Raw genomic sequence first — 13,242 nt, 5'->3', positions numbered from 1 at the left:
AGGGATCTGAAAAAGGGACGAGGTCAGTTGGTGGGTTGTTGTCCTTTATTCTTGAAGAGGACCAAGATGATATCACTATGTTGGGGTCAAAGTATGATGTGTCCGCCTGTGGCTGATTAGGCCAATATGAGCTCAGAAGGCTCTACAGCAGGTCAGGCACAAATAGTCCATATGAACACTTGAAGTGGAGATGTCTCTACATTTTCACATCTTACATTTCTTTTAAGCTACTACAATTCGCACGGAACCTTATTTGATGTGAGCACACCATGCTGGGTGGTTAGGTTAGGGTTAGTTGATTAAGGAAAGGAGTGGAAACCTTTTCACAGTCCATAAAGTACATGTAAAAATATATTGATGTGAGAAAGGAGAAAACCAAAACAAAATAAAAACATGCAGAAGACAACTGATAGAATGACTATTTCCATTTTGTTTTTTAAATCTAGAACTATGATTTCATCAGGCTAAGGGACTCCCAGTGAAGGGTCTTCTACCAAAGTAGATTTTTTTTGTTGTTCAGTCATTTTTCAGTCATATCTGACTTTTTGTAACCCCATTTGGGGTTTTCTTGGCAAAGATACTGGAGTGGTATTCCCTTCTCCAGCTCGTTTTATAGATGAGGAAACTGAGGCAAAAAAGAGTTAAGTGACTTGCTCAGGGTCACACAGCTAATAAGTCTCTGAGGTCAGATTTGAACTCATAAGGATGAGTCTTCTTGATGCCAAGCCCAGCACTCTACCCACTGTACCATATAATTGCCCCAAAGTAGATTGCTCTTCTACAATTTATAATGTCAATGTATAGTGTCAGAGAGTGTCTTGAGGCACTGAGAAGTTAAATAACTTGATGTAGGCTACTCATCAGCTGTGTAAGGGATGGAACTTAAACTTGGGTCTTCCAGGCTGCTTTTCATCTGTCTCCATACAGATAGGAATGTCATATGAATCACAGAATATGAGCTGGAAGGTTAGCTAATCCACTCCCTCATTTTACAAATGAGGAAAAAAAGGCACAAAGAAAGTAAAGCGATTTGCCCAAGGTCACACATCTATGGAGTGGCAACATCAGATAGGGAAGCCAGGTCTAAAATTCAATGCTCTTCTTATGACATTGGATGGTAAAATGGTAATGGGATGTCCATGCCCAGTTTCTGGTTCTGGGCTTCTCTTTCCTCTAACCTAAATAAATCTTAACTTGCTGAACCAGGGCAAACATCCTTCTCCTTACAATTGTTGTTTGTTTGTGGATGTGACATTCAGATGTTAAAAGGCTGTTTACAAAGGTTCTTTTTTCTTCCTTCCTTCCTTCCTTCCTTCCTTCCTTCCTTCCTCCCTCCCTCCCTCCCTTCCTTCCTTCCTGTCTCTTTTTCTTTCTTTCATTCTTTCTTTCTTTCTTTCTTTCTTTCTTTCTTTCTTTCTTTCTTTCTTTATTTATTTATTTCTTTCTCTCTTTCTCTCTTTCTCTCTTTCTCTTTCTTTCTTTCTTTCTTTCTTTCTTTCTTTCTTTCTTTCTCTCTCTCTCTTTCTTTCTTTCCTTCCTTTCTCTCTCTCTCTCTTTCCTTTTTCTTTCTTTCTTTTTTTTTTAAACTAGATTGTAATGTTGGGAACTCCCAGTGAGGAAGTTCCTTTTAGCAGTGCAGATCAGTACTGGCTCCACAATAAATGTTATCAGAGAGTTTCCTGGGCACTTCTTACTTTAAAAAAAAACAAAAAACTTCAAATTAAATGAAAAAAAAAAGAAACAAACAACTCCTTAATCCTTTCACTTCCTCTTATCCTCACTCTCTATTCCTCCCTTCCTCCTCTCTCCATATCAGCTAGATAAAAATGCTTTAGGACTCAGGCTGTTATTTTGAATTAAAGTGACAGTGACTCCCCATGTGATTTAGTCACAGGAGGTACTCACGGGACCAAATGTGCACAAACCACAGAAATCAGATACAAACATCATCTCTGCTAGGATTCTGCCAGCACAAATTCATGTCAGAAATCAGTGCCCGGTGAAGTTGTTTCAGAGTGTGAACTGCTGATGCCAGCAGGACGTGGTCTCCAACTTCACCAACCACATGATCTCAAGATCTGAATCACTGTACCCGGAGATGTATTACCAGAAAGACTGTTTGTGTGCTTGAGCTTTCTGGGACTACTGTGGTCTTTAGCCAACTCTGTCACTGCTATCCCACTGATCATTTATCCAATTTCAATCCATAATCACTCATTCCTCTCTTCCCAACCCACCAAGGGACCTAGTCTGTGGCAGAAGTCTGCTTACACTTTTTACTCCCCTGGGTATAAAAGACCATCAGAGGCCCCCCATTCCCTAATAAAGGGGAGGCTAGTTCATGGAAACATTATATCATAGATCACATTATATCTCAGTCCCTTTGATCTGACTAGTAGGGTGCAAAGGAAGCCACTAGACCATAGGAGATTCATTCATTCATTCATATAGTCATTCAAACATTTTTCTCCTATAGAGTCAAACTCTGGAAGAAAAATGGCCCAAGCAGAAACAGAGTCAGTTAATTAATTCATTATCAGATACTCATCTAGGGCCCACTATATGCCAATTGCTGTGCTAGGCACTCAGGATATTTAGACAAAAATGAAACAATGCTTCCCCTTTCCCCAATCGATTATAGGCACCAGCTTTTTCAGGAACAGAGTGCCACTCCTAGCAGCTGGGCGGGATCAGGAAAGGCTTAACATAGGAGGGAGCCTGAGCTTTGAAGGAAGCTAAGTATTCTAAAAGGAAAAGCTGAGGAAGGAGTATATTCCAGGCATGGAAGGTACGAAGACATGGAAACAGGAGACAGGATGTTGTTCATAAGACAGAACAAATGGGCCCATTTAGCTGGAATGAAGACGAATGATATGTAATGGCCCCAGAATCGTAGTTTGGAATCAGGTATTGAAAGGCTATAAGAACCTAAAAGAAGTTTATATTTGATCCCCAAGGGAGTCATTAGAGCTTTTTGAGTGACATGGTCAGACCTATGATTTAGGAATATCACTTTGGCAACTGTGTGGAAGATCAAATAAAGATGGATTGGAGGCATGGAGGCCAAGTAGGAGATTATTTGCAGTAGTCCTGGTAAATGGTGGTAAATAAGAACTTGATCTAAGGTAGTGGCTGTATAAATAGAGAAGGAGTCAGATGCAATAAATACTGGGTAGGCATAATTCACAATGCGGGAGCTAGGTGGCGCAGTAGATATGAGCCTAGACTCAAGTCAGGAAAATCTGAATTCAAATCCAGCCTCAGACACTAGCTATGTGACACTGGGCAAGTCACTTAACCTGAAGAGTTAAAAATTAAAAAAAAAAGAGAACCAAGTGATCAATAGCACAAAAACCCCGAAAAAAGAAAGTATCCAGGAGCATCTTACTTTGCTAAAGAAGTGGGATACTATAGCAATCATTAGCAAGTGTATTTCGAGTATATAACCTTGTGCTAGCTAATAATTATAGTCAGCATTAAATACAAAACACTTTAAATATGATATCCTAGTTGGTCCTGGGAGATAGGTAGATCAGACTGAGGCAAAGGAAGATGAATCAATAAATCAATAAGCATTTATTAATGCCTCGCATATGCCTGGCAATTCAAAGACAAAAATGAAACACTCATTCCTTAAGGAACTTACATTCCAGTGTGTGTGTGTGTGTGTGTGTGTGTGTGTGTGTGTGTGTGTGTGTATGAGAGAGAGAGAGAGAGAGAGAGAGAAGAGAGAAGAAAAAACCCGAGATATACATATATACATGGGACAGCTAGGTGGCAAGTGGAAATAGTACCATGGAATCAGGAAGACCTGAGTTCAAATGTGACCTCAGACATTTACTAGCTGTGTGATCCTGGGCAAGTCACTTTAACCATATTTGCCTCAGTTTCCACACCTGTAAAATGGGCTGGAGAAGGAAAGGGCAAACCACTCCATTATCTTTGCCAAATACCCTGAAATGGGGTCATGGAGAGTTGGACACAAGTGAAAATGATTGAACTAGAACAACATATATTCTTCCTAAGTACCTCATATTTTATAGATATATGCATATGTAATATTATATAATATAATACATGTGTATGTATGTGTATATATGGATATAGATACAGGCATAGGCATATAGATATAGATATAGATATAGATATAGATATAGATATAGATATAGTACTTAGAAAAGCACTAGTAGATGAGGGAGAACCAGGAAAGGCTTCATGTTGAATGTGGAATTGGAGCAAAGTTTTGAAGGAAACAAAGACTTTGAAGGGGCAGAGGTGAAAAGAGAGTGCATTCTAAGCATGGGGTATAATCAGTGCAAAGACAGATATGGGGTGGGGGAATGGCTGAACAAGTTGTGGTATTTAACTGTGGTGGAATACTATTATGCTATGGGAAATGATGATTGGGATGCTCTCAGAAAAGCCTGGAGAGACTTGTCTGAGCTGATGCAAAGTGAAATGTACTGTATACAAAGTAACAGCAATATTGTAAGATGATCAACTATAAATGACTTAGCTATTCTCAGTGATACAAAGATGCAAGAAACTCTGAAGGACTTATGATGAAAAATGCTATCCATCCCCAGAGAAAGAACTGATGGTGTCTGAATACAGATTGAAGCATGCTTTTTTTTTTTGCTTTCTTTATTTTTCTTGAGGGTTTTGTTTTGGTTTTTGTGTGTGTGTGTGTGGGTTTTTTTGCTCTACATGTTTTTTCACAACATGACTATTATGGAAATGTTTTTCATGACTACACATGAAAACTACCTATATACTATCAATAAAACTGCCAATATACTACCGATATTTAATTGTTTGCCTTCTCAATGGGGTGGCATGGGAAGGGAGGAAAGGGTTGGAATCGTTCCTGGTTCTGAGGTCCTGGCAGTGGCAGATGACAACTCCAGTAACTGTTGCCCCCAGGGTCTGGACAAATGTCGTGCTTGATGAAGGCTACTCTTTCCGATGGGAGGATTCGCTTAGGAAGTCAAGGCTGCGTCAAACTGACAAAGAAGAGACATTCAGAGAAACGGTGGGAGATTCGTAGGCAGTAAAACAGGAAAAAGTAGAAGAGAAAGACAATATATACAATGACTACAGCGATGTAAAGGAACAAATCATTGAAAGGAAGACAAACTGTAATGACTGAAAAAGCAATAATGGTACTGGAGATGAGATAATGAAATGCCAGCCCCTCCCCTTCCCCTCTTCCCCTTAGCAGAGGCAGAGGACAAGAAGGGCAGCATGGCACGTATTGTCAGATATAGTCACTCTATCTCTTGTTTTTACTGAATTGTTTTTCTTTGTTACAGGGGAGTGTTCAGGTCTGGGGTGGGGAATGTAACTGATGTGACTGATGTAAGAACAAAAGGCATTGATAAGACTTTTTTTTTCTAACCAAAAAAAAAAAAATGAGGGCTCATTATGGAAATGGTACCCAACAAGTTTAAAAGACCTTTTGAAGCTTCTAAGAATGCCTCATTTTCACCCTGGAAAATTTGGCCTATGGCCTTAGAAGCTCATGATTTTTGAAAGATGAGTAGGCAAGGATCAGGAACTATATTTTTAATGGGGAAACTGAGGCAGGGATAGGTCCATGCCTGGGATAAAACAGGTTAAAAATAAAAACATGTTCCAGGTAATACTCTAAAAGACGGAGCTGTCCGATGCTTCATTCCAGTGGAAGTCAGATAGAAAACACAAGAATTCAGAGCTGATGGTTCAGCTGCTTCATGAAGCAAGAGTCTTAATCAAAGAATGGTTGGAGCAACTCATTTATTTTCCAGCTGTGTAGAAGGCAACATCTTACTGTGGGAAATCAGAGAGGGGAGCCAAGCTGGGGAACTGGCTATGTCAGCCTCCTGCTTCTTCCTGCTGGGGAAGAGGCATTGCCTCTCGTTTGTAATCAAGGTGGGCTAGTGCATTCTCTGCAGAGTACTTTTGGCTCCCTAGCTTTCTGAGCTGCAAATGGAGTTGTTCAGGAACCATTAAGGCTCCTTCCCAGGATCCCCAAATCCCAGAAAGTCAGACAGAGCCCAGGCTGAGTCTCCACTCATCCTTAGCCTATGTCATCTAAGTAAGTGGAGATGTCCCTAGATGGTGCTCATTGCTTTACACAGCACATCGTTCACAGTCAGAGGGGGAAAGGTAGAGGCTTTTGAATTTCCTGACTCTGGTGGGTTTACAAAGCAGGCTCTTTGATAATCACATTTATAGTTTAAATCCCAGCCTTCAGGGAACACAAGAAAAAAATGGAGCAAGAAAGGAAGGAAGGAAGAAAGAGAGAAAGAGAGAGAGAGAGAGAGAGAGAGAGAAGAGAGGAGAGAGAAGAGAGAGAGAGAGAGAGAGAGAGAGAGAGAAAGGAAGGAAGAAAAAAAGAAAAAAGAAAAGAAAGAAAGAATCTTGATCTTTTTCTGGATTCAGCTGTGGGTTGGTGGTAGGTTCACAAAGGCATTCTGTTTGTAGCTGGGAGCTGCAGCTATGAAGATCATGTTGGTTGCTACCTGTTTTCCCCCTCAAAGGGTGTAAGCTCAGTGGAGGAGGAGCATGGCACTCAGTGTGGGTGGCAGGTACCTTGAGTTCTTGCTTGAGGGCGCATATGCTGAAGCAAGCTTCCATCACTTCTTCTGGTTCACATTAGAGAACAAGTGGCCGACTGGACCAAGTACAGCTGGCTTCCCTGTCTCTTTTCCTTGGGTCATTGAGGTGAGTTGAAAGCTGAGGACTGTGCTGGCATCAGGACTTCAAGTAGCATTCAAAGGGAAACATTAGCAAAGAGAATAACATCTGCTGATGTCGCTCTATGTCTGCTAACAGATCAACTTAGATGCCAGATCAGGGCCTGGCAGCCACTTCTGCCCATTTTCACCCCTGCCTATTCTCTTGGTAGAGTGAAATACACAGAATAGGGAGGACTTTTTAAGGCAGCTTATCCCTATGTTGGTTTGTGTTTCAGAACTACAGAATTTAGCAGGACAATAGGCAGGAGGGAGATAGCTTTGCCATTTAAATAAAATAGGCTATCACTAATATGGTGGCATTTCATGTACATTTATTTGCTCACTCCATTCACTCAACAAACAGTTGGTAGTACAATGCACTGTCCTGGATATTAGGGGGGATTAAAGACAAATATATCCAGACCTGTGACTGCATCTGTAAAGGGAGCTTCTGGTGTGGAAACTCTATCTATTGACAGAGCTGAGCAACTTAGAATCTTAGAGTTGTCTCAGGGTATTGAGAAGTTAAATTACTGGAATTACTTGCTCATGGTTCCAGGCAGGATTTGAATCCAGGTCTTCTCAATTGCATGGACTTTATTTGCATTGACAAGTCCACCTGTACCTTATAGTCTTAGAGAGTTTCCTGGGGCACTGAGAAGTTAAGAGATCTGTCCAGGGTCTCATGGCCTGCCTGTTTCCCACAGCTAGGATTTGAATCCAGATCTTTCTGACTTCTGATATTCCATCTGCCTCAGTGAGTCATCTATCAAGACTTAGGGGTCAATATGAGTTAACAAAGTGGCATAATGCTAAGGGGTTTTAGGCTAACAAAAGTAGTATCCAGAGTGAGGGAGGTGATGATCCCATTGAACTATTCCTTAATAGACTCTATCTGTTTCTATTGTGTCTCCAATGCTTGGCACATAGGATGCACTTAATAACTTTTTTATTTAAAAAAAAAAGAGCAAATCATCTGTACCTTATAGTCTTAGGGAGTCACCTGGAGCACTTAAAGTTTAAGTGACTTGACCAAGATCAGACAGCTAGTATGTGTCCAAGGCAGGATTTGAACCCAGGTTTTCTTGATTTCAAGTACTCTATCAGCTATTCAATACTCCCACTCAGGATCAGATCAAATCTCTTATCTCATGGGGCTTACATCTTGATAGGAGGGCTAGGCATGTACATCAATACTCCAACTACCTGCCATTTTCCTTGTTATTCTATCTGCAGCTATAGATTCTAACTCCTCTCCAGTTTTCAATAGATGGGTCTTCCAGAATTGGCTGAAAAAATTAGTCACCCTCCATTCTATTTGATGCTGAGCCTCTCAGAAGTTAGGCTGGTCTTTAGACTAAGACCAGATGTCTCATCAATGCACCTATATTTGAAGGATTTCATCTTGCTAGGACTTGCCATAGCTTTCTGCTCTGCTTTGTTGGTTTTTGAGGGCACAAGGTCAGCTCCATACCATGATGAGGACTCTGGTGGAGAAGCTATGTAAGACCCATACATGAGCCATTAAGATATTAGAAAATGAGAAGCAATTAGAAAGGTCATTTTAGACCAGGAAAGGGGTTTGTAACATGGGGTCTATAAATTGTTTTTTGTTTTTTTAAAATGTTTCAACAACTGTATTTTAATATAACTAGTTTCCCTTGTGACCTATTATATTTTACTTTTTGCATTTAAAAACATTACTCTGAGAAGGGGTCAATATTCTTCACCAGACTGCCAAAAGGATTACATGACAAAGAAAACTCCTGGCAACAGGTTACAAGGGAAGGCTTAACAGAGGAGCTGGCATTTGATCTGGACTCAAAGGATTGCTGGGCATTGGGAAGAGAGGGCATTGTGGGAGTTGGTGAACAAGATAGGCAAAAGCATCAAGGTGGGAAAGGGGAAGATGTACATAGAGTTTGGGAGTAAATATAGGGTGATGACAAGCTAAGGAAATTGGATAATGATAATAACAATCAGCATTATATATTATATGCAACATTATGTCATATATGATATATTCTTATATACAATTAATATAATGATAATAGCTGACATTTATGTAGCACTTACTATGTGTCAGGCACCATGCTATTCCAACCAGGCTCTGCTTTATACTCCTATAATGCTCCTTTCCTGGTAATAATGCCACATGCTTCATTTTTATGAAAGTGACCATCAGCACTGTGGTAAATTGAAGAGGTTTCTAGAGGAAGCCCTACAATTTCTAGAACTAATGTCACCAGCAGTAGCATTCTCATCTAATTGAGAGATTTTGGGGGGGGTCACGTCTTCTCAAAACAGCAGCAATAATCATGTTCTCACTGTTGTGCGGAGCCAAGGTTATGGTCACTTTCCAATCTGGAGCTCATTTGGTTGCCGTACCAAACAGTGAAGGTGCAAGTAATTCTAGAACCATGAGTATCAAAAATACAAAATAAAACAAAAAAACAAAACTCTTTTGATACCTTAGTTTCCCCATCTGTAAAACAGGGATAATAATGTCTATCTTTACTCACTGTGTAGGAGTAGGGTAGATAGACCTGTACTCCTGCCTGTCCTTATCTCTTATAGTTTAGAATTGGTTTGGCTCTTACCATATGCACTGTAGCTCCTTTGTGTGTTACCTCCTTCAATTAGAGTGTGAGCTCTTTGAGAGCAGGGACTATCTTCTTTTTGTATTTTTATATTCGTATATTTTTTGTATTTGTATCTGCCTTTTCATTCATTCATTCATTTAGGCATTCAGTGAACAGAAAGAACATAGTTGATCAAAATGGAATTATGTAAAAGAAATCAATGTTAACAAAGACGAATGACATAACAGATTTAAATGTTTTTCTGCTTTAAAGATTAAAAAAAAATTGTATTTCCTCAGCAAAATTTCTTCTCTGACGACCTGCCTCCAATGGCTTCCAGTTTGGTGAACACAAGTAACTTCCCACTCAATGACAGTTTCTGCTCCATTCACCATCCCTCCTTGGCCACAAGAGTGGTTCTGTCAGTATTCTACATGGTCCTTTTGGTCATCGGTGCCTTTGGGAACATTCTTGCCATCTACATCACCTCTCAAAAGAAGAAGATGAACTCAACAGATCTCTACTTGATCAACTTGGCTGTTTCCGATGTCCTTTTTACCCTGGCTCTGCCAGGAAGGATCACCTACTATGTCTTAGACTTCAATTGGCCTTTCAGTGACTGGTTCTGCAGAGTGACAGCATTTATGTTCTACATGAACACCTATGGGAGTGTCTACCTCATGACATGTATAAGCATTGACCGCTATATTGCTGTGGTCCATGCCAACCAGAGTCACAAATTCCGCTGTGCTGGCTGGGCAAAGTACATCTGTGTAGTGGTCTGGGGGTTGGCATCCCTGCAGACAATTCCGTTGCTCTTTCTGCCCTTGACCAAGAAGATAGGAGTTAAGTTGAGCTGCATGGAGTACACCAGTGTTGAAAGAATTCTTAGCCTGCCCCTTCTACTCCTAGGGGGCTGTGCCCTAGGCTTTTTTGGGCCAGTGGGGATCATATTATTTTGTTATGTGAAAATCACCTTAAAGCTATGCAGGATAGCTCAAGAAAACTCAGTGAGGAGCAAGAATGGTCACCATAAGAAGGCCTGTCTAGTTATTCTGCTGGTGCTGATGGCAGTGATCATATGCTTTAGTCCTTACCACTTCAATATTATCCGGTTTGTGATTAAAGGACTGCTTTATCAGTCTACCTGCACTGAGCAAAAGGCTTTTAAGGTTTCTCTTCAAGTCACAGTATGTTTTATGAACATGAACTGTTGTATTGACCCCATAATTTACTTCTTTGCATCCCAAGGCTATAAGAAACAGTTCCTCAGGATTTTTAAGCCCAGAATTTCAGCATCCTTTTCCTCTACTGGAAAAACTTCTTCAGAAACAAACAGTAACAACCAAGAAGGAGACTCTGTGCTGGCTTAGTGAAGACCATGGCCCAGTACGGGGATTATTAACCCATTTTGTTTCATGGACACCTTTGGCAGTTCAGTGAAGCCTATGGACCCCTTCTCAGAATAATGTTAAAATAAAAGACATAGCATTACAAAGGATACAAATTTTTATTGAAATATAGCTATAAAATGTTTTTAAAAATACAATCAAATTTATGGACCTCAAATCAAGAACCTCTGGCCTAGCATAGCCTTAGCTTTTAGGCAGCTAAGTGACACAATTCAGTGTCAGACTTAGAGTCAGGAAGGTCTGACTTCGAATCCTGCCTCAGATACCTGCTAATTGTATGACTCTGGTCAAGCCTCCTCTTCCCTTTCAGCCTCTGTTTCTATATCTGTAAAATAAGGACATGTACTTCACAGGCTCAAGTGAGGTAACATGAGTAAATTACTTTGCAAACCTTAAAGGGCTGTGTAAATATTGGCTATTATTTTAAGATGGCTGTCCTCAACATAAAATACCACCAGATTTGTGCCCATGTCTGTGCTTTTTTTTCCACAGAGAATTACCCGAGGCCTGCAAAGACTTCCCTCCTAGCTTTTCCCCTTAGCATCCCTGGTTTCTTTTGCGGCTTAGCTCATGCCACTTCCTTCCAAGAGGAGACCCTGCCCCATGCCAAACTGTTGTTGTTCAGCCATTTCAGTTCTGTCCAACTCTTCATGACTCCATTTGGGGTTTTCTTGGCAAGGAGACTGGAGCAGTTTGCCATTTCTTTCTCCATTGGATTAAGGAAAACAGAGGTTAAGTGATTTGCCAAAGATCATGGCTAGTAAGTGTCTGAGGCTAGATTTGAATTCAGGTCTTCAGGACTCCAAGCCCAATGCTCTATCCACTGAGCTAGCTAGCTGCCCCAAATTACGATTACTTTGTATTTAATCTATAGTTATTGAATTTACTTATCTGTAGAAACATTTTTTCCTTCTCCAGGAGAATGTAAGCAACCTGAGGGCAAGAAGAATTTCATTTTCTTTCTTTGTGTCTCTAGCACCTAGCAGAGTCTGGCCCAGAATAGGTACTCAAAAATGGACAAATGAACCAATGAATGTTGAATGAATAAATGGGGCAGGTGACATTATTACCAGGAAAAGAGCATTACAGTGGTATAATGCAGAGCCTGTTTGGAATCTTTATGAAAAGCAACATTACTCCTTTAGCTCAGAGGTAAGGGGTTGAGAAGAGGAGACCTTGGGGAGTGGAGGTTTGAATATTTTCTCCCAAGAGACTGGTGCTGATCAAGAACATTCCTTCTTTCTCTAGAAGGCAAAATTCTGGAACTTTTGAACTAAAGTTGCCAGCATGGCAACCCAGGACTGTTACTGTCCAGGAAATCTCCCCACAGGAAGCTGGGACCACTTGGCCCCATGATGCTCCTTTCCATGGTTATTATCTCTTGAGCTAAGAGGTTATATATCATTACCTCTCCAAGGCTGGGTCCAAGAACTGTTTTCTTAATTTCCATGCATGAGGGCATCTGCATCTCTGCCTCAAGCACCCTTAGGGAGAAATCACATGCCTCACTGCTCTCCATTGCTAGTTGAGTAATGTAATGATGGCCCCAAAGAACCCCAGATGAAAGATCATGACGTCTTGGTTCTAGTGTGGACTCCAATACTAACTGGATAAATAATTTTTCCTTGGTAGACTCCTATTTCCTCATTTGTAATCTGGGGTTCAAGTAATTTTATCTGCTTTATGGGATTGTTGTGAAGCTTGGGTCAGCTAATGGTGTCAACTCTCATTACAATTTCCATTAAATTTTTTTTAATCAAACATTGAGGTCTGTGATGTTTTGGGCACTGTACAAATTGAGGTAGGTGGCCACCATACTCGGCCTTCAGGAGCCTCTCAATTGAAACCCACGATGTTGACAAATCCAAAGACTCCCAGACAAAAGGCTCATAACAATCTTAGAGGAACCCAAAAGGTTACAAGAATTCACAGGTCAAATCTAAGAATTCAATCAATGCACAATTGAGTACACATGGATCAAATTCTGAAGAATGAGTTTACTAGGGAGTTAGATGGAAGGGGGGAGGGAAAGCCCACTCAGATATTCAAAGAAGGAAAAGAAAGGGCCTAATACAATTTCAATTCAGTTCAACAAACATTTATTAAAGGCTTATAAGCATTGCCCTAAGATCTGGGAGACACAAAGACAATAGAAAGTACCTGCCCTCATTAATTTATATTCTTCTGGATGGAGAATATAAGTTTGAGTCAGGGAGGTGTGCTCACACTTTTATAGAAATATGGAAGGTAGGATATGGGTAACTCAGAGCAATGGCAGAAAGTAGCGGAGAGGGAAGGTAGTGGAGAAATGGAAGATACTTTATTTATCCTCCACACTTACAGTCACTACTAAAAAATGACCTCAGACTGGGGAAAATCAGCCAAATTAATGTCAAAACAGAGACATCAGCATCATATTTAGCTCCCATCATTTTACTAATCGGTTAAAATTGCATAACTCTTAATCTGTTTTCTTATCTGCTCTTCCACTGCAAGCAAGGTTTGTTATCTCTATATTTCATTTCATCA

General features: G+C 40.4%; 1 protein-coding gene across 1 annotated transcript; it reads left to right on the top strand.

Annotated features, from left to right (window-relative positions):
• Positions 1 to 6,572: 6,572 nt before the first annotated feature.
• On the top strand, positions 6,573 to 12,468 carry LOC110192693 (G-protein coupled receptor 183-like). Its single transcript, XM_020964040.2, has 2 exons — positions 6,573 to 6,705; positions 9,601 to 12,468. The coding sequence occupies exon 2, from the start codon at positions 9,631 to 9,633 to the stop codon at positions 10,672 to 10,674; it is 1,044 nt and encodes a 347-aa protein (XP_020819699.1). The 5' UTR covers positions 6,573 to 6,705; positions 9,601 to 9,630; the 3' UTR covers positions 10,675 to 12,468.
• The last annotated feature ends 774 nt before the right edge of the window (positions 12,469 to 13,242 follow it).

This window comes from Phascolarctos cinereus, unplaced genomic scaffold (assembly GCF_003287225.1).
Source record: "Phascolarctos cinereus isolate Bilbo 61053 unplaced genomic scaffold, phaCin_HiC Scaffold_7;HRSCAF=346, whole genome shotgun sequence".
NCBI lineage: Eukaryota > Metazoa > Chordata > Mammalia > Diprotodontia > Phascolarctidae > Phascolarctos > Phascolarctos cinereus.
This window is presented reverse-complemented; position numbering and strand designations above follow the sequence as displayed.

Coding starts and splice junctions, on each gene's coding strand:
- LOC110192693 (XM_020964040.2), top strand. CDS start 9,631: ATGGCTTCCAGTTTGGTGAACACAAGTAACTTCCCACTCAATGACAGT.